Source organism: Grampus griseus (assembly GCF_964374135.1).
Source record: "Grampus griseus genome assembly, chromosome: 10".
Taxonomy (NCBI): Eukaryota; Metazoa; Chordata; class Mammalia; order Artiodactyla; family Delphinidae; genus Grampus; species Grampus griseus.
Window position 1 is genome coordinate 72,599,883 of NC_139004.1, and position 23,092 is coordinate 72,622,974.

Consider the following 23,092-nt stretch of genomic DNA (forward strand, 5'->3'; position numbering starts at 1 on the left):
AAACTATCTCTAGAGACAAAGAAGGTTATTATTACATAATGATAAGATGATCAATTGCATAGGAAGATAAAGCAACTGTAAATACATATGCACCCAACATCAGAGCACCTAAGTATATAAAACAAATACTAACTGATATGAAAGGAGAGACTGATAGCAATACAATAATATTAGGAGACTTCACTATCCCATTTTCAATAAGGGATAGAATATCCAGACGGAAAATCAGTAAAGAAAGAGTGAACTTAAACACCATAGACCAAATATACTTAACAGATATATACACAACTTTTCACCCAAAAGCAGAAGAATATACATGCTTTTCCAGTGCACAAAGAATATTCTTTAGGATAGACCCCATGTTAGATCACAAAACAAGTCTTAAGGAACTTAAGAAGATTAAAATTATACCAAGTACCTTTTCTGACCACAATGGATTAAAACTAGAAATCAGAAAAAAAAAAAGAGAGAGAAAATTCACAAATATGTGGAAACTAAATAACATACTCTTGTACAACCACTGGGTCAAAGAGGAAATCAAAAAATATCCTGAGACAAATGAAAATGGAAACAATATATACCAAAACTTATGAGGTACACCAAAAGCAGTACTAAGAGGAAGTTTATAGCAATGAACACTTTCATTAAAAAAGAAAAATGATCTCAAATAAACAACCTAATTTTACACCTCAAAGAACTAGAAAAATAAGAGCAAACTAATTTCACAGTTGGCAGAAGGAAGGAAATAATAAAGATCAGAGTAGGAATAAATCAAATAGAGACTAGAAAAACAATAGGAAAAAAATCAACGAAACTAAGAGTTGGTTTCTTAAAAAAATATACTAAATAAACAAACCCTTAGCTAGACTAACCAAGAAAAAAGAGAGAAAACTCAAATAAATAAAATCAGATATGAAAGAGGAGACATTGCAATGGATGACTCAGAAATAAAAAGAAATAATAAGGAACTATTATGAACAATTATATGCAAACAAATTGGATAATCTAGAAGAAATGGATAAATTCCTAGAAATATACAACCTACCACAACTGAATAGAGAAGAAACAGAAAGCCTGAATAGACCAATAACAGATAAGGAGATTGAAGTCGTAATCAAATACTTCCCAACAAAAACTTCCAGGGCCAGATGACTTCACAGCTTCACAATTCTACCAAACATTCAAAGAAGAATTAATAAAAATCCTTCTCAAACTCTTCAAAAAATAGAAGTAGAGGGAATACTTCTGAACTCATTCTCTGAAGCCAGCAGCCAGAGAAAGCCACCACAAGAAAAAAACAAAAAAACAAAAAACTATAGGTCAGTATCTCTGATGAATGTAGATGCAAAAATCCTCAACAAAATACTAGCAAACTGAATTCAACAACTCATCAAAAAGAGAATACACCATAACCAAGTGGGATTTATCCCTGGGATCCAAGGTTGGTTTAACATATGCAAATCAATCAATGTGATGCAACACATTAACAGAATGAAACATAAAACCACATAATCATCTGAAGAGATTCAGAAAAAACATTTGACAGAGTTCAATATCCATTCATGATAAAAATCCCTGCAACAAAATAAAGGCCACTTATGAAAATCTCAGAGTTAAAATCGTAATTGGGTAAAACTGAAAGCTTTTCCTCTAAGATCTAGTACAAGGCAAGGATGCCCCCTCTCACCACTTTTATTCAATACAGCGCCAGAAGTACTAGCACAATGAGACAAGAACAATGAGACAAGAAAAAGAAATAAAAGACATGCAAATCAGAAAAGAAGAAGTAAATTTATCTCTCTTTGCAGATGACATAATCCTATTTGTAGAAACCCTAAAGACTCCACGGAGATGGGAGGGAAGGGGGACACAACATTTTAGAACTAATAAATTCAATAAAGCTGCAGGAAACAAAACCAACTCACAAAAATCAGTTGCATTTCTTTTCATCAACAATGACCTATTTAGAAAGGAAATCAAGAAAACAATCCCATTTATGATAGCATCAAAAAGAATAAAATACTTAAGAATAAATTTAACCAAGGAAGTGGAGTATCTGTACACTGAAAACTATAAAACAGTAATGAAAGAAACTGAAGACACAAATAAATGGAAAGATATTCTGTGCTCAAGGATTGGAAGAATGTCCATACTACCCAAGTGAACTACAGATTCAATGCAATCACTATCAATATTCCAATGACATTTTTTACAAAAATAGAAAAACCAATTCTAAAATTTGTATGGAACCACAAAAGACCTCAAATAGCCAAAGTAATCTTAAGAGAGAAGAGTAAAGTTGGAGACATCACACTTCCTGATTTCAAATTATATTACAAAGCTTTAGTACAAAACAGAATGGTAGAGGCATAAAAACGGACATATAAACCAGTGGAACCGAGTAGAAATAAACCCAACCATATATGGTCAGCTGATCTTTGGCAATGGTGCCAAGAATATACAATGAGGAAAGGATAGTCTCCTTAATAACTGGTGTTGAAAAAACTGGATGTCCACATGTAAATGAATGAAATGGGACCCTTACCTTGCACTAGACATAAAAATCAGCTTGAGATGGATTAGACTTAAATGTAAAACCTGAAACCATAAAACTCCTAGAAGAAAACATGGTGGTGGGCGTGGGGAAGCTCCTTGACATTGGCTTGGCAATGTTTTTTTGGATACGACATCAAAAGCTCAGGCAAAAATACAAAAATAAACAAGTGGGACTACATCAAACTAATAAGCTTTTCTGCACAGCAAAGGAAACCATCAAAAAATGAAAAGGCAACCTACTGAATGGGAGAAAAATATCTGCAAATCATATATATAATAAGGAATTAATATCCTAAATATATAAGGAACTCATACAACTAAACAGCAAAAACACAAACAACCCAATTTTTTAAATGGGCGTAGGACCTGAATAGACATTTTTTCTGGAGACAACATACAAATGGCCAACACATATATGAAAAGCCACTCAGCCTCACTAATCATCAAGGAAATGCAAATCAAAACCACAATGAAATATCACCTCACACCTGTTAGGATGGGTATTATCAAAAAGATAAAAGATAATAAGTGTTGGTGAGAATGTGGAGAAAAGAGAACCCTCATGCACTGGTGGTGGGAGTGTAAATTGGTCCAGCCATTATGGAAAACAGTGTGGAGGATCCTCAAAAAACTAAAAATAGAACTACCATATGATCCAGCAATGCCTCCTCTAGATACAGCACCCAAAGGAAATGAAATAAGTACCTCAAAGAGATATCTGTGCTCCCATGTTCATTGAAGCATTATTCACAATAGCCTAGATATGGAAACACCTAAGTGTCCCCTGGTGGATGAATGGATAAAGATACTGTGGTATATATATAATGGAATTATATTCATTCTTAAAAAAGAAAATCCTGCCATTTTCAAAAACATAAACAAAACTTGAGGACTTTATGCTAAGTGAAATAAGCCAGACATAGAAAGGAAAAAGCTGCATGATCTCACTTGTATGCAAAATCTAAAAGTTGAACACATAAAAAGAAGCAGAGAGTAAAATAGGTTACCAGTGGTGGGGAGGTGAGAGAAATGGGGAGATACTGGGCAAATAGTACAAAGTTACATCTATGCAGGATGAATAAGTCTAGAGATCTAATGTACAACATGATGACTTTAGTTAATAATACTGATACAATATGTATCAGTACTGGAAATTTGCTAAGAGAGTAGATTTCAGGTGCTCTCATCACACACACACAAAAGTATGTTAACTATTTGAGGAGATACGTTAATAAGCTTGACTGTGGTAATCATTTCACTACATATATGTATATCAAATCAACATGTACACTTTAAGTATTATAACTTTTATTTTTAAAATTAAAAAATTAAACGCATGCACACACATACACACACACACACACACACCCCAAGTAGAAGTATAACTAGGGAAATGTAGATAAGATCAATAGATATTATCAATGTCAATATCCTTGTTGTGATATTATAATACAGTCATGCAAAATGTTACCATGGGGAGACATTAGGTGAAGTGTATGTGGGATCTCTCTGTATTATTTCTTACAACTGCATGTGAATCATGGATTGTCATAATAAGTATTTCAATTTTTTAAAAAAGTGGATACTACATGTCTAAGGAGAAAATGATTTTAGTTATTTATCCTACCATTCTGACTTTAGACTTAGTCAAACTGAATGGAAAGTAAAGAAATTTGAGTGTATAAGAGAATTATAGTGTTACCTTGCATTTTTTCTTACGAAGACTTAAAGTGGGCTGTATTAACCAGTCAAAAAGTCCTCTCAGAAGAGCTTGATGATCTGGTTCCTGTAGAGGTCCTTTCAGCGAATTCAACCAAGAAGACACAAGTGGTTCCCATCCCAACTGTGAGGGCTCCAAATAAATCATGCCACAGCGGCTTACAGTGGCAGGCTACAGAAAAAAGACAAGTTTTCCTTTTCTAATCTGGTAGTTATTAACTAATTCTTTGCATGACTTATAAGGTCCTTCATGATCTGGCTCCTATCTTCCTCTACAGCATTCACATACACTAGATGAAACCATTTGCAGTTACAGTTCCCCAGATATGGCATGGCTCCATGTCTCTATAAGTTATCTTGTCATGATTTGGAATGCCCAGCCCCAACCAGTCTCTGTGGAGAAGTCTTACCCCTCAAAACCAGATCAAACACTCAAACTTTTTCCATTGTCGTCCTCCTCTACCCATTCCTCTCTTGGGTGCTCACCCCCTCCATATTCTTAGAGCACTTAACATGTAGCTCTGTACTGGGATATATATATATTTATTAGCATGGTTCTCATCCTCCCTAAATGAGCATACACTGTGTCTTATTCATCTTTGTATTCCTTGTGCCTAACTCGCTTTCTGACACATAATAAAAAGTACTTATTGACAAAGTGAACAAATGAATAAATGAACAAACAAAAACTACTGTTATATTAAATTATGAACTTACTGAGGCCTGGGAAAGGTCCATTGCTTCAAAGATGAGACTCATTTGAGGGGACATTTGAATGATTTCTCCACTCATAAGGCAGAGCTGAAGACAATAATTTTTCAAATGTTTATTTTTAAAAAATCTCAACCTTCTCAGGTAAAAATTTATTCTATTTATTAAAGTATCTCCTATGATATAATGGAATAAGTATTAGAATGGAAGCCAGAAAAATCTTAATTCGAGGTCTAGTTCTGTCCATTACTTACTATGTAAGCAAATATATAATATCTCTGACACTCAGTCTCTTCATCTATAAAAAGGGATAATTTTCCTCTCATAGAATTATGGGAGAGGGGAACTACATGATATATTGAAAAAAATATAAAATCCTATACAAACATCAGTTTTTGTTATTAAAAAATTACATGAAATACTCCTGATTTTATAAAGTTGTCATAAGACCTTTTTTATTAATAAAAAAAGAGAAATAGAAAAAATAGAGAATACTATGAATACTCACATACCCATCTTGTAGATTTAACCTATGTTAACATTTTGCCATATTTACTTAGTCTTTTTTAAAAGTATTTTAAAGATCATTACAAACCACGGCATTTCACATCCAAATATGTCAATATTCATCTTTAAAAATAAGGACTTTTCTATATAACCACAAGAACATTATCACACCTAACAAAATGACCAATAATTCCTTAATATCATCTAATACTCAGCCAATACTCAAATAATCTCAGTTGTACAAGAAATGTCTTTTCAACTGATTGATTCAAACCAAAATTCAATCAAGGACTATGCATTGGGCTTGCCATGTCTTCTTGGTCTCTCTTAATCTAAAACATTCCTCTTTAATCAAATATGTGAAAAACTGAATTTATCAACTGTGTCCTTCCTGCCAAATTCCTATCTTGTCCATTATTATTAAAGCCATTGTATCCTCTCAATCTCCTTGGCTTCCACCCTTGGAATTATCATTAACTTTTAATGTTGGTAATAATTATAAACTGTTGATACCCCAAATTAATTGCATTATTAAGTCTTTAAAATTCTTCCTCTACATTTATTTTTCAGTGCTTCATCTCTGATTCATTACTCTAATCCCTATTTTGCCCCTATCTAGTTCGTCAACAATGCAGCATTTAACATTTCTGGATCTGTTTCTTATCTGTAAAATGAATGAACGGTCTAGTGCTGGATTGTCCAATAAGACAGTCAGTAATCATACGTGGCTATTTATATTTCATTTTAATTGGATAAAATTTAAAATTCAGTTCTTCTATTGCACTTAGCCACATTTTAAATGCTCAATAGCTACATGTGACTAGTAGCTACCTTATTGGACAGTGCAGATATGTCCATCACTACAGAAAGTTCTATTGGACAATGCTTGTCTAGAATACTTTTAAGTTTCTACCAGGCTGTTTCAGCAAACATTCTCCTTCTTGCTACAAATTTGGGAGGGAGAGTCAACATTTTCCTCGCTCCCCCACGCTATTTCCCAACTACTTCTATTCCATCCTCTATTACAGACCTTGCTCCTTTGACAACCCGTGCTTGGCTAAAGCCTTTGGCATCTGGCTCAGTCTCTTTCTCTCTACTATAACTCTGGCCTGATCCAATGTTCATAAGGGGAAACATCTCATTACAGTACCCCCACCCCCCGCCTCCGGTATTTAACTACCTTGTCTTCACTTACTTCTCCCCTACTCCACTCCAGCCATCCACCTTATCTACCTGGGACCTTCTCTCTTGGAACACTACACAGTTCTGAGCATTCAAGTCTCTGCTCCATCCAGCTCTCTCACTCATTGACTCCTACTATATTTGCTCTTCATTTTCATAGAGATTTTCATATCCCTGTTGTTTTTACTTCTTTCTTTAGGTAGCTTCTGTTCTATGGTCGAGCACTTCTATCGTTCTCATGCCAATATCTTTAAAGTCTTTCTGTATTTCCAGTCTGGCAACATTATCTACACCCACATCCAAGGTGCTTAAATTGGTAGAGAAAATCTCACAAAGGCAGACCTTGGCACTATAGTTTATAACTCATGGTCTTTAACTCCATCAGGTTCTCTACAACACTCAGATATGCTTCTATGTTTTCCCAGGCAGCTGTCTTTCCCATTTTCCATGATGGCTAATTTAAATCTTCCCCTTTCTCCTTGAGTATACAAAGAACCAGGGCCTGCCACTGCACAAAGAAAAAATAAACCATCAAAAGGATTTGCCTTCAAATTTCCACTATGAAAGCCATACATTCACCTTTCCTGCTCTCCTCTCATCCAATATGAAACAATCCTTCCATTTGGCTCTGAATCCTTAGACTTGACTGGACTGATTAACCCCTCTCTTCTGAATCATCACTATTTCTCCTCTGTTTACTTTCCCCTTTAGTTCAATCAATATGACTGACTGAATGAATGAAAAAAAGAATATGAACAAATGACTAACCACCTATGATAAAGTACTGGAGTATATGTTTGAATGCTAATTAAATTAGTTTGCTTATTTAGTATTATAATTATTTCATAAAAGCAAAAAAATAAATTGATATACTAACACAGAATACTAATACAGACACAAAAAGAATAATAAACAAATAAAATGGATCTACAATATAAATATCACAGAGCACTATATTGACCAAATGAAAGAAAACACTAAAGAGTATGATTCTATTTATATGAAGTTCAAGAACTGGCAAAACTAGTTTATCACAGTAGAAGTCAGAATAGTGATTGCCCCTTGGGGAGGATACACTGATTGGGTAGGGACATGAGTGAACTTTGTAGGGCACAATAAATTTTATGCACTTTTATTTAGGTGATGGTTATGTGAGTGTACACATATGTAAAAAAATCTTAGACTCTAAACTTAAAGTTAGTGCACATTTTATACTGTTCTCTCTCAATTAAAATAAATACTAGAAGACTTCCATTTTCTCTTTTTTTGTATATCTCATAGGTTTAAGGTAATGTACCACATATAAGCACTGAAGCAACTGATGTTTTCAAAAAAGAATGAGGGCTTTTTATTTTCTTCTAAAATATTAAAGTTCTATAAGAAACCTTAACACTGTAGTCGCTTAACTTATTGCCACCCATTACATTACTATGCCTTCCTGCTAATACAGTAATTTTAATATACTTGCATTCTAATTAAAAAATTAAGCAAAGAATTTACTACAGCATAGTTTTCATTGAAAAGATAATTTATAAACTTATTCAATTTGCTGCATCCCTTATTTTAAATATATATAGTCTGAGATGATTAGTTGTTGAACACATAACATTGTTTAAGCCTATCTGCATCTGCTTTGCTTTTTTTACTTGTGGTAAAAAAAAATAAATAAATTTACCATATTAACCATTTTTAACTTTACAGTTCAGTAGTGTTAAGTATATTCATATTGTGCATCTGTTTTGTTTTTAATCATGATGAGTTACCTTTTTATTATCATCCAATACTGTGTTCATGCTCTCTATCCACAAAGTGTCAATGGGACCATCAAATACAACCCATTTCCGGTCAGGCGTTTCTAATGAGGCAAATTCTCTAAAAGTGTTAGCCACAATACCATCAGTCCACTGAGGAGGAAAAAAGGAAGAGTTGGAAAGTGTCCTTAAAAAACTATAAAGTGATAATACAAAAACACTTCAAATTTCTTGGCTTAATGTGCATTGTCAATGAGAGTGGAGAATGTTTATACTGTAGATTACCTCATGGGACACGGGGTCAAATTGTCCAAAAAGTTGGCCCATAGTAATGGATTTGGGGTTTACAGTCCTATAAATGACCTTTTCTTCCTCTCCATAGCCACGTTCATTCATAAGAGTTAGAGTATCAGCCAGCATATGCAGAACTTTTGTTTTAGCAGCAAAAGGCTCTCCTACTAACATAAAACTATTAAGGAAAAGAAGTCATTATACAATAAGATTCTAAAAAATAATGGTAAATTAAATTATTTCCCTATATATGGGTATATGAAATTTTACCGTATGATAATTACTACATATAATTTTTGAAATTATATTAATTTTTCTCAGATATAAGGGAAATACATTTAACTTCTTAATTGACTGATCTCTAAATCAAATTCTCGACATTAATACCATTATCTACAAAAGAGAATAAAAAATTTCCAAATGAAAATGGAAACTTAGTAACTGCATACTCAAAAAAATTTTTTTAATGACTTGGGGTTTCCTAAGCAGAGGAGAGGAGACGATTCACTTTTCCTCAAGATTTCACTTGCTATAGTGCTCCTTGCCAAATATTTCTGAATCTCCTCTCTCCTGGCGCATAGGATTCCGCACTCTCTTGTGGGAATGAATACTAGGTAACTAAGGAATAATAAGTGCAAATGATGAGTGTTACTTCTTAGGGGATAGATAATTGCCAGCGAGGGACCTTACAGAGCTCTCCTTTCCCTCTAGCACACCTGGGACCCACAATGCTGAGATGGTGGCTGCTCTAACAGCCTGGGACCTGAGTGATTATGATGAGCAGAACCTCCCTGTTAAACTATAATGTAAACAGTACAAATGAGAAATACATATTTGTTTTGAAGTCACTAAGATTTGGGTGCTGATTGTTTCTATGGAATAACCTAGCTCATCCTTATTGATAGAAATTGGTAACTAGAAGGGCAAAAGGTATTCTTGCCATAATAAAAAAGACTAAAATAAGTGGCACTGGCTTAGAGGCTAGGTTGTGGGTGGCGGCTAAAGGATTGGCAATTAATATTATGCAATGATCAAACATTTGGTAAATTTATCCCTGAGATAACCTGGAAGATAGATAATATATCTAATGAAATTGTAGTTTTAGGGGAAAAGGATAGTGAACAGAATATTATTAGTATATATTGGCAGCTGATGGCTGTATTTAACAAGGAACTACAAAAAGAAATAAACTTAAGAAAATATGGTCAGTTTGCAAGCAGGAATGAAAGTAGAGGGAGTTGAGAAATTCAGAGACTTGAGGGATTGAATGAGGTAACTTATTCTCACCTGCAATTGGTAAAACATAAACTGAGAAAATCTTTGAACAACAAAGATCAACTCAGCCTAGTATCAAGGATCAAATCAATAAGCCTAATATGTTCAAGGATACTACAAGGAAGTTTAGAAAGGTATGACTTAATAAGGACTATAGTTGTGGCTACTGGCACATGGAACTACCTGGAATCAAATAGAAAAAAAACTTATTAAATATAGTTTTTGAGAGAGTTTACTGACAAAGAAACCATGAGTCTAGGCTAAAACACATGTGAATGTTTAAGATGTAAAGAAGACTCTTAGGTGCTGAATGCACGGGGGTTGACTGTACTAATTCCCTCTATTATTATATATGTTTGAAAATTTATATAATACAAAGGTTTGGGTTTTTTAAAAATTTTGCCTTTAAAAAAATCATGACCTTTGAGACTTCAACTTTCTATAGGCAGTAAGTGGGCTGAAAACATTTCTCAGCTCCCAAGGATATTTTCTCTATTGTCCACCTCACATGTGACCAGGGAAGAAAATGGAGATAGAAAGACCTCTCAAAAGGTTGAACCGAAGTCCACAGAGCAGAGGTTACTGGAAAGACTCTCTCAGGGAGCAAAATCAAGCAGAAATAGATCCAGGTTTTACGGGGATTTCAGTTTATACAATTGGTGGGGAAAGCTCTCTAAGGAAAAAAATATATATGTAATTACAAATACAAAAATGTCCACCGCCACTTTAATGACACCCTTTCCAATAAATTATATATAAAATGATTATGACTCCCTGGAGGGGCCTCTACAAATAAGAGGTCCTGAAGTTTAAACTCCAGTAGTTTCACAATCTATCTCTGGAACTGGGCTCCCACACGCACAGCTGGGTTTCAGAACTGCTACTGACAAGTGTTGGCTTTGTCTCCCATTCTTCAGTTTCTAAATGGGAGTATTTGCTCTGATAATCCTGCTCTGGTAAACCCACTATTATAATACTGGATGTATGCAGGGCAGATAACTTGTCTTTGTAGTTTTAGGTCTTTGGAGCAAGAAGAACAGCTTCCAAATCTGATACACAAACTATCATGCATCACCTAGAGATCCTATACTTTCAGTCTGGTTCATTGATTGATCAGATCTTTTAGGTTGTCTCCCTGGGAAAGGAAAAGTGTGTTCTACGTGCATGAAGTAGAGCAAATAACATATTTGATGATCAAAAGGGCAAATTGTGGTGGTCATTAGTGCTACATCACTGCATGAGTACTCCTTACCACTCCTTTTTGGATAGGTAACATGAGAGAGAAATAAACCTTTGTTTTTTAAGCTACTGGAATGGAGATGGGGGTCGGGGGGCGTTGTTCCCTAGCCTACCTCGCATACAAAGTTTGCTTAGTCTTTTAGTTCACAAATTTTAGTTGTTTTAATAGTTTAACTTAAAAAACAACATCTAACTTTGGCACACTATCTATAATCTTACCCATGTCTAACAACCATCATCTCATATGTCTGAATCATTTTTTCAAGAAAAAATTTAACAGGCTGAAGATTATGTACTTTGCAGGCTTCATGAGCACATTCCAAAAATTCCTAAAATAAAAGAAAAATGGAATGCATTTCTACAAAATCGTATTATAAATCATGTCATTCATGTCTTATAAATATAGACTTTTCATTTAGAAATAAGAAAATTGTATCTTCTTATATTTATAAATTATTTCTTGAAACTTTATTTTTTAATTAAAAGGAGGAACAAATAAAATTAAAATACTTAAAAAATATTAGTATTCCCCATTATAAGTTATCAATGATCATGGCACCATAGCATTGGGTGTACACTGCATGAAAACAACTCCTCTTAATAGTTTTTCCAGAATTTCACTTTTGGTTAGGATATAGAAGGACATGCCAAACAATCCTTCACACTATAGTAAAGAGAAATAAACAGAGGTTACAAAAATTATAAAGCTTTTAAAGATACAGGAGCACTTTGGATGCAAATAAGTCTAAAGGAATTAAACTTCAGAAAGGGATGAGCCTTTCCTAGGTGAACACAGATCAACAGCTAATTTTGCCTCTGGGAGCAAGTTTAGACATAGGTGGGCATTGGATTGAGCCTGCTATAGGCAGAGGGACTTTGCTGAAGTAAGGAGAAAATAACAGATACTTTAATGGTCATGTGGACTTATGTGAACCTCATAAAACTGGAGGAGCCTCAAATGCAAAGCTGGTTTTCCCATGGCCTATGCTTTTGCTGAGTCTGAAGTGACATAAGAAATCAAAGGCTTAGCTAGAAAGGCACATAGAGATTTTCTTAGTCTTCAGATGCTTATATCCTAGAATGCTGCTATAGGAAGGCCCTTATTATACAATACGACAATTTTCACTATAAAGACATTTGAAACCAGAGGTAAACTAAAGCTCAATAATTCTGCAACAAAACTCTGGCTTAGGTCAACTCCTGATTGAACTGATCAACAGCTCAATCTAGCTATCTGACAAAAGGAAGAACATGGTTTTTCTGTAGGAAAATAATACCAGTTCAGCCTCTACAATTATTTTCTATACAATTTTTTTTTCTTTTTTTTTTGCGGTACGCGAGCCTCTCACTGCTGTGGCTTCTCCTGTTGCGGAGCACAGGCTCCAGACGCGCAGGCTCAGTGGCCATGGTTCACGGGCCCAGCCGCTCTGTGGCATGTGGGATCCTCCCGGACCGGGAGGGCAGATAACTTGTCTTTGTAGTTTTAGGTCTTTGGAGCAAGAAGAACAGCTTCCAAATCTGATACACAAACTATCATGCATCACCTAGAGATCCTATACTTTCAGTCTGGTTCATTGATTGATCAGATCTTTTAGGTTGTCTCCCTGGGAAAGGAAAAGTGTGTTCTACGTGCATGAAGTAGAGCAAATAACATATTTGATGATCAAAAGGGCAAATTGTGGTGGTCATTAGTGCTACATCACTGCATGAGTACTCCTTACCACTCCTGGACAATATGACAAAAAATAGATGAAAAATGAAGAATTTAAGCAAAGATATGGAATCTCTTAATAAAACCAAATTGGATACACTAAAACTGAAAACAATAAAATATGTGAAATTAAGAATTCATTGGGGAGCTGGAGTCAAGATGGCAGTGTGGGAAGACGTGGAGTTAGCTTCTCCCCACAACTAGGGCGCCTTCCCTCAGCTGGTGGGGGACTCCAATGCCCAAGGAGATGGGAGGAACCCCAAAGTGAACCAGTAGGACATAGGGGGACTGACAGGGGAGGAGAAGTGGAGGCCAGACAGGATTGGCACCCCTGAGGCAGGGAAGATCAGGAGAGGCAGGTGGGAGGGACTCTCCGGGAAGAGCAGGACAGGAGTGGAGGGTGATCGCTTGGCCTACTCGGGCTGGGGAGCCTGCTGAGCTCCAAAGCCCCGTGTGGGTCCTGGGAGCATAGGAGGGAGGTCAGGGAGATCAGGAGAGGCAGGTAGGAGGGGTCCTTCCACACTGGAGGAGCAGGAGAGGAGAGGAGGGTGTTTTCCCTGCCCACTCGAGCCCAGGAAGCCTGCTGGGCTCCCAGATGAGGTCCCCTGCCCTCTGAGACCAGGGGTGGGGGGCATGCCTGGGCCCCTTCTGTTCCTTGAACCTAAGCCCCACCCTCCACAGCCCCAGGGCCTTTTCCAGCCCTGTGGGTACTAAGCATAGGCCCAACCCACCACCCAAATCCTGCCCTTGCTTAGGCCCCACCCTCCACAGCCAGGGCCTTCCCCCTCACCTTTTTTTTTTCTTTTCCCTCTTCCTCTTTTTTATTATTGTGCTACTGATGTACCTTCCAGTTGTTGATTCATCTATATTTTCATTTTTATATTCTTTCTAACATATCTGTTAAGTTTCCTAGTCTAATTTTATTTTTTACTTTGCTATTGTTCTCTCTTTTTTTTTTTTTTTTTGGCCACCCCACATGGCTTGCAGGATCTTGGGTCATGAACTGGGGACTGGGCGGAAGCTCCTGTGGTAGGAGTTCCAAGTCCAAACCACTGGAGTAACAGAGAACCTCAGACCCCAGGGAATATTCATCAGAGTGAGGTCTCACAGAGTTCCTCATCTCAGCACCAAGACCCAGCTCTACCCAATAGCCTACAAACTCCAGCGCTGGAAGCCTCAGGCCAAGCAGCCAGTAAGACAGAAACACAATCCCACTCATTTAAAAAAAAAAAAAAAAAAAAAAAAAAAAGGCAAAAAATACATGTCACAGATGAAGGAGCAAGGTAAAAACCTATAAGACCAAAAAAATGAAGAGGAAATAGGAGGCAATCTACCTGAAAAAGAATTCAGAGTAATGATAGTAAAGACGATCCAGAATCTTGGAAATAGAATGGAGGCACAGATTGAGAAAGATCTAGATCTAGAAGAACAGAAGAACAAACAAACAGAGATGAACAACACAATAACTAAAATGAAAAATACAGTAGAAGGAATCAATAACAGAATAACTGAGGCAGAAGAACAGATAAGTGACCTGGGAGACGAAATGGTAGAAATAACTGCTGAGGAGCAGAATAAAGAAAAAAGAATGAAAAGAATTGAAGACAATCTCAGAGACTTCTGGGACAACACTAAACACACAAACATTCAAATTATAGGGGTCCCAGAAGAAGAAGAGAAAAAGAAAGGGTCTAAGAAAATATTTGAAGAGATTATAGTTGAAAACTTCCCTAACATGGGAACGGAAAGAGTCACCCAAGTCCAGGAAGCACAGAGAATCCTATACAGGATAAACCCTAGGGAAAACACACCAAGACACATATTAATCAAACTAACAAAAATTAAATTCAAAGAAAAAATATTAAAAGCAACACGGGAAAAACAAAAAATAACATACAAAGGAATCCACATAAGGTTATCAGCTGATTTTTCAGAGGAAACTCTGCAGGTCAGAAGGGAGTGGCAGGATATACTTAAAGTGATGAAAGAGAAAAACCTATAACCAAGATTACTCTACCCATCAAGGATCTCATTCAGATTCGATGGAGAAGTCAAAAGCTTTTCAGACAAGCAAAAGATAAGAGAATTCAGCACCACCAAACCAGCTTTACAGCAAAGGCTAAAGAAACTTCTTTAGGCAGGAAACACAAGTGAAGAAAAAGACCCAGAAAAACAAACCCAAAACAATTAAGAAAATGATAATAGGAATATACATATTGATAATAACCTTGAATGTAAATGGATTAAACGCCCCAAACAAAAGACACAGACTGGCTGAATGGATACAAAAACAAACCCATATATATGCTGTCTACAAGAAACCCACTTCAGACCTAGGGACACATACAGACTGAAAGTGAAGGGATGGAAAAAGATATTCTATGCAAATGGAAATCAAAAGAAAGCTGGAGTAGCAATACTTGTATCAGATAAAATAGAATTTAAAATAAAGACTGTTACAAGTGATAAAGAGGGACACTACATAATGATCAAAGGATTTATCCAAGAAGAAGATACAACAATTATAAGTGTTTATGTATCCAACATAGGAGCACCTCAGTACATAAGGCAAATGCTAACAACCATTAAAGGACAAATTGACAGTAATGCAATAATAGTAGGCGACTTTAACACCCCACTTACCCCAATGGACAGATCATCCTAACAGAAAATAAATAAGGTAACACAAGCTTTAAATGACACAATAGACCAGATAGATATAATTTATATTTATAGAACATTCCACCTAAAATTGGCAGAATACACTTTCTTCTCAAGTACAAACGGAACATTCTCCAGGACAGATCACATCTTAGGTCAGAAATCAAGCCTCAGAAAATTTAAAAAAATTGAAATTGTATCAAGCATCTTTTCTGACCACAATGCTATGAGATTGTAAATCAATTACAGGAAAAAAACTGTAAAAAACACAAATACATGGAGGCTAAACATTGCGCTACTAAATAACCAAGAGATCACAGAAGAAATCAAAGAGGAAATCAAAAAATACCTAGAGACAAATGACAACGAAAACACGACGACCCAAAATCTATGGGATGCAGCAAAAGCAGTTCTAAGAGGGAAGTTTACAGCAATTCAATCTCATCTCAAGAAACAAGAAAAATCTCAAATAAACAATTTAACCCTACACTTAAAACAACAAGAGAAAGAAGAAAAAAGAAAACCCAAAGTCAGTAGAAGGAAAGACATCATAAAGATCAGAGCGTAAATAAATGAAATAGAAACATAGAAAACAATAGCAAACATCAATAAAACTAAAAGCTGGTTCTTTGAGAAGATAAACAAAATTGATAAACCCTTAGCCAGACTCATTAAGAAAAAAAGGGAGAGGACGCAAATCAATAAAATTAGAAATGAAAAAGGAGAAATCACAATTGACACTGCAGAAATACAAAGGATTATAAAAGACTACTACAAACAACTATATGCCAATAAAATGGACAACCACTAAGGAATGGACAAACTCTTGGAAAGCTACAATTTTCCAAGAACCAGGAAGAATTAGAAAATATAAACAGACCAATCACAAGTAATGAAATTGAAACCATAATTAAAAATCTTACAACAAACAAAAGTCCAGGACCAGACGTCTTCACAGGTGAATTCTATCAAATATTTAGAGAATATTTGATCCTTCTCAAACTCTTCCAAAAAATTGCAGGGGGAGAAACACTCCCAAATTCATTCTACGAAGCCACCATCACCCTGATACCAAAACCAGAAAAAGATATCACAAAAAAAGAAAATTATAGACCAATATCACTGATGAACATAGATGCAAAAATCCTCAACAAAATACTAGCAAACAAAATACAACATCACATTAAAAGGATCATACACCATGATCAAGTGGGATTTATCCCAGGGATGCAAGGATTTTTCAATATATGCAAATCAGTCAATGTGATACACCACATTAACAAATTAAGGAATAAAGCCATATGATCATCTCAATAGATGCAGAAAAATCTTTTGACAAAATTCAACACCCATTTATGGTAAAAACTCTCCAGCAAATGGGCATAGAGGGAACCTACCTCAACATAATAAACGCCATATATGACAAACCCACAGCAAGCATCATACTCAATGGTGAAAAACTGAAAGCATTTCCTCTAAGATCAGGAACTAGACAAGGATGTCCACTCTTGCCACTCTTATTCAACATAGTTTTGGAAGTTCTACCCACAGCAATCAGAGAAGAAAAAGAAACAAAAGGAATACAAATTAGAAAAGAAGAAGTAAGACTGCCACTGTTTGATGATGACGTGATACTACACATAGATAAACCTAAAGATGCCACCAGAAAACTACAACTAATAAATGAATTTGGTAAGGTTGCAGGATACGAAATTAATGCACAGAAATCTCTGGCATTCCTATACACCAACAACGAAAAATCAGAAAGAGAAATTAAGGAAACATTCCCATTGACCACTGCAACAAGAAAGAATAAAATACCTAGGAATAAACCTGCCTAAGGAGGCAAAAGACCTGTACTCAGAAAACTATAAAACACTGATGAAAGAAATCAAAGATGACATAAACAGATGGAGAAATACACATGTTCTTGGATTGGAAGAATCAATATTGTGAAAATGACTATACTACCCAAAGTAATCTACAGATTCAATGCAATCCCTATCAAACTACCAATGGCATTCTTCACAGAATTAGAACAAAAAATTTTACATTTCGTGTGGAAACACAAAAGACCCCGAATAGCCAAAGCAATCTTGAGAAAGAAAAATAGAGTTGGAAGAATCAGTCTCCCCGACTTCAAACTATACCACAAAGCTACCGTAATCAAGACAGTATAGTACTGGCACAAAAACAGAAATATAGGTCAATGGTACAAGATAGAAAGCCCAGAGATAAACCCACACACATATGGGCACCTAATTTATGACAAAGGAGGCAAGAACATACAACAGAGAAAAGACAGCCTCTTCGATAAGTGGTGCTGGGAAAACTGGACAGCTACATGTAAAAGAACGAAATTAGAACACTGCCTAACCCCATACACAAAAATAAACTCCAAATGGATTAAAGACTTAAATGTAAGACCAGACACTATAAAACTCTTAGAGGAAAACATAGGAAAAACCCTTTTTGACATAAACCACAGCAAGATCTTTTTTGACCCACCTTCTAGAGTAACAGAAATAAAAACAAAAATAAACAAATGGACTTAAAAGCTTTTGCACAGCAAAGGAAACCATCAACAAGACCAAAAGACAACCCTCAGACTGGGAGAAAATATTTGCAAATGAAACAACAGACAAAGGATTAATGTCCAAAATATACAAACAGCTCATGGAGCTCAATATCAATAAAACAAACAATCCACGTAAAAATTGGGCAGAAGACTTAAATAGACATTTTGCCAAGGAAGACATACAGATGGCCAAGAGGCACATGAAAAGATGCTCAACATCACTAATTATTAGAGAAATGCAAATCAAAACTACAATGAGGTATCACCTCATGCCAGTCAGAATGGCCATTGTCAAAAAAATCTAGAAAGGGTGTGGGAAAAGGGAACCCTCTTGCACTGTTGGTGGGAATGTAAATTGATACAACCACTATGGAAAACAGTATGGAGGTTCCACAAAACACTAAAAATAGAACTACCATATGACCCAGCTATCCCACTACTGGGCATATACCCTGAGAAAACCATAATTCAAAAAGAATTATGTGCTGAAGTGAATATACCACAATGTTCAGTGCAGCACTTTTTACAATAGCCAGGACATGGAACCAACTTAAATATCCATTGACAGATGAATGGATAAAGAGGATGTGGCACATATATACAATGGAATATTACTCAGCCATAAAAATAAACGAAATTGAGTTATTTGTAGTGAGGTGGATGGACCTAGAGTCTGTCATACAGAGTGAAGTCAGAAAGTAAAAAACAAATACCATATGCTAACGCATATATATGGACGCTAAAAAAAAAAAAGGTACTGATGAACCCAGTTGTAGGGTAGGAATGAAGAGGTAGACATAGAGAATGTACTTGAGGACGTGGGGTGGGAGGGGGAAGCTGGGGCGAAATGAGAGTAGCATCAACATATATACACTACCGAATGTAAAATAGTTGGCTGGTGGGAAGCAGCAGCATAGCACAGGGAGATCGGCTTGGTGCTTTGAGATAACCTAGAGGGGTGGGATAGGGAGGTTGGGAGGGAGGCTCAAGAGGGAGGGGATATGGGGACATGTGTATGCATATGGCTGATTCGCTTTGTTGTGCAACAGAAACTACCACGGTATTGTGAAGCAATTATACTCCAATACAGATCTATTTAAATAAATAAATAAATCATTGTATAGGGACTTCCCTGGTGGTCCAATGGTTAAGACTCTGTGCTTCCACTGCAGGGGGCAAGGGTTCAATCCATTGCCAGGGAACTAAGATCCCACATGCCGCACGGTGCAGTACTCCCCCCCCCCCCAAAAAAAAGAAAAGAATTCATTGGATAGGCTTATCAGCAGAAATGAACAAAGCCAAGGAAAGGATCATTAATCTTAAGGACAGGTCAATAAAATTATCCAAACTAAAGTACAGATAATAAAAAACAGAAAGCAAAAACAGAGCATAAGAGACATGTGAGATGACATAAAATGTTCTAACATTCATGTAACTGGAGCCCCAGAAGGACAGGGGAGAGAAAATAGGGTAGAAGAAATATTTTAAAACATAATTACTGAGAATTTTCTGGAGAAAGCAATACACAGATTCAAGAAGTGCAGCAAATCCCACGTAGGATATGTAAAAAGCAAACAACACTAGGCACATAGTCAAGCAAGGAAAGAAAGAAAATATTTCAAACAGCCAGAGGGGAAAAAACATATTACATTCAGGGAAATATACATAAGAAAAATTCCTGACTTCTAAGCATAACAATAAAAGCCAAGAATTAATGGAAAAACATCTTTAAAAAGATGGGGCGGGGGAGACTCCTGCCAATCTAGACTTCTATACCTAGTGAAAATATTCTTCAAATAATGAAGTCTAAATAAAGATATTTCAAAAGAAAAACTGAGAGAATTTGTTGCCACAAGACTCAACATGTACACAATAAATACTGAAGAAAGTTCTTAAAGTTGAAGGGAAAAGATCCCAGTTTAAAGCACATATCTGCTGGAAGGAATTAAAAAACACTAGAAAGGGTAAATATAAAAGAATTTTTTTTTTCAAATACTAATACCTAAAGCAAAAAATGTGGAGTTTATAACATATGTAGAAGTAAAATACGTGACAACAGTACAATGGGCAGAGATGAGTGGATAATGGAATTATACCATTTAAAATTCTTATATTGTGTCTGAAATGGTTTAGAATACAAATGAGGTAAACTGTCATAAATCAAGGATGTGTATTGCAATCTGTGAGTGACCACTGAGGTAAAATTAAAAAGCCAACAGAGAAGATTAATGAAGTAATAAACATTACCTGAAACCCAAAAGAAGTCAGTAGATGAAAAACAAAGTAATACGGTACATATTAAAAAGCAAGATATTATATTTAGTATGGGCATACCTCAGAGATACTGTGGATTTGGTTCAGATCACTGCAATAAAGTAAATATTTCAATAAAGCAAGTCACACAAATTTTTTGGTTTCCCAGTGCATATAAAAGTTATGTTTACACTATCCTGTAGTCCAGTGGTCCCCAACCTTTTTGGCACCAGAGACTGGTTTTGTGGAAGACAATTTTTCCACAGACGGGCGTGGGGTTGTGGAGGGGATAGTTCAGGCGGTAATGTGGTAATGTGAGCGCCGGGGAGCGATAGGAGTGGTAGATGAAGTTTCCCTGGCTTGCTCACCTCCTGCTGTGCAGCCCAGAGGCCGTGGACCAATACCAGTCTGAGGCCCAGGGGTTGGGGACCCCTGCTGAGTCCATTAAGTGTGCAATAGCATTATGTCTAAATAACAATGCACATACCTTAATTAAAAATACTTTTTTGCTAAAAAAATACTAACCATCATCTGAGCCTTCAGTGAGTCATAGCAGTAACATCAAAGATCACTGATCACAGATCACCATAACAGATATAATAATAACGAAATTTTTTCAAAATTTCAAAAATTACCAAAATGTGACACAGAGACAAGAAGTGAGCAAATATTGGGAAAATGGCACTGATAGACTTGCTTGACTTGACTGATAGACTTGCCCAAAACCTTCAATTTGTAAAAAATACAGCATCTGCAAAGCGCGATAAAATGAGGTATGCTTGTAGTATTTTTTTTTCTATGACCCTGGCTCCCCTGCAGCTCAGTTGCAGGCATACGCAGTTGCTCAGCCACACACCTCCCAGCATTGACTCCTAGTAGTGTTTTTCAAACTGGATTCTATGAATCCATGAAACTATTTGCTATATTCATAGGAGTACAAGAGTTCTCCAAGAGAATATTAAAATTATGTATTTTCATTTTGATTTAAAAAATCATATTAGCGTATTTTGAATCATCTTGATAATCACCTGTGGTATAATACTAAAATATATAAAGTCTTTGTACCCGGTTCCAGGCACAGAGCTCCTAAAACTCTTGGAATTTTCTGAGTGATAGGAGTATCTTTTGTTATTCATAAAGAGTCCTTTCAATAACACCTGAGTTTATGCTAATGAGGTGACTTGTTGTGGGAACCTAGATAGCTTCAAGATTGGGCTGGTCACCAAAAAGACGCAGTGATTAGAGGGTTGGAACTTTCAGCCCTACCAGCCTTTGGGGAAGAAGGGGCTGATGACTGAACTCTATAAAAATTCTTGAACAATGAGATTCAAGAGCTTCCGGTACAGGGAGGGTGACTCTCCCTGAAAGGGCACAGAAGTTCCACGCTGCCACCTGCCCATACCACGCTCTATACATTTCTTCCATTTGGTTGTTCCTGAGTTGTATCCTTTATAATAAACTAATAAGCAGAAGTAAATTGTGTTCCTGAGTTCTGTGGGCTGTTCTAGCAAATTATTAAACCTGGGAGGGGAGGGGTCAGGGAAACCCCTGGTTTATAGCCCGTCAGTCAGAAGTACAGGTGGCCAGGACTTGAGACTTCTGTATGAAATGAGAGGCAGTCTTGTAGGACTGACACTAACTCTAGGCAGTTAGTGTCAGAATTGAATTGAAGTTTTGAACACACAGTGGGTGTCTAGAGAATCAGAGAATTAGTTATTGGTATTGGAAAACAGCCTAGAATCACCTTATTCTAATCCTGCCATAGGATGTATAGTAGTATTTGAATTTGAAGATTAAAAAAAAAAAAGAAGGCTAACATTCACAGCAAGATGGATGGACCTAGAAATATCATACTAAGTGAAGTAAATCAGACAGAGAAATACAAATATTATATGATAACGCTCACATATGTAATCTAAAAAATAATACAAATGAATCTATATGCACAACAGAAACAGACTCACAGACACAGAAAACAAACTTATGGTTACCAAAGGGGAAAGTGATGAGGAAGGGATAAATTAGGAATTTGGGATTAACAGATACAAATTCCTATACATAAAATAGATAAGCAACAAGGATTTACTGTATAACACAGGGAACTATATTCAATATCTTGTAATAACCTACAATGGAAAATAATCCGAAATATATATATATATAACTGAATCACTTTGCTGTACAAAAAAACTATAGGATGTTTTACCACTTTCAGTTTATCAACTTTTCTACCTGTGGAGGTAATATGATAGTATTATTGTATACATAGTAGTAAATATTATAAATCACAAGATAGGAAATAAAATATGTATTCTCTTACAATAAACATTATCTTTGACCTGAATCTCGTTAACCCTACTATCATATAACATAAGGTACTAAAATTTACTCTTCCTCATTAATTAAAGTGGCCAAAATAGGGGTTTATCCTCCAAACAGAATAAGTCGCTCATTTAATAAAACTTGGAAAACTATTGAGTCACCAGATGAATTTATTTGCAGAACAAGTCATTCTCACAGGTTTACTTACATGATAGTCAGCTTCAGGAAGTTTAACACCAGGAAATAAGTCACTAGTTATTCCATTAAATAAGGGTATATCATGTGATAAAAACTTTGGTTCATTTACATCTTTAATTGATCGAAGAAGCTAAAACC

The 23,092-nt window shown here is 35.9% G+C and overlaps 1 protein-coding gene across 1 annotated transcript in view; it reads right to left on the reverse strand.

Annotated features, from left to right (window-relative positions):
• Positions 1-23,092, reverse strand: part of DNAH12 (dynein axonemal heavy chain 12) — a gene marked incomplete at its 3' end in the record, with an annotated part of 211,639 nt that overhangs the window by 89,617 nt on the left and 98,930 nt on the right. The window contains exons 29-34 of the mRNA XM_082663999.1: positions 22,965-23,084; positions 11,451-11,560; positions 8,712-8,895; positions 8,439-8,579; positions 4,993-5,076; positions 4,259-4,447 (exon numbers count right to left, since the gene is read on the reverse strand). Of these exons, the coding sequence (XP_082520125.1) occupies positions 4,259-4,447; positions 4,993-5,076; positions 8,439-8,579; positions 8,712-8,895; positions 11,451-11,560; positions 22,965-23,084 (828 nt within the window). The remainder of the gene's footprint in view (positions 1-4,258; positions 4,448-4,992; positions 5,077-8,438; positions 8,580-8,711; positions 8,896-11,450; positions 11,561-22,964; positions 23,085-23,092) is intronic.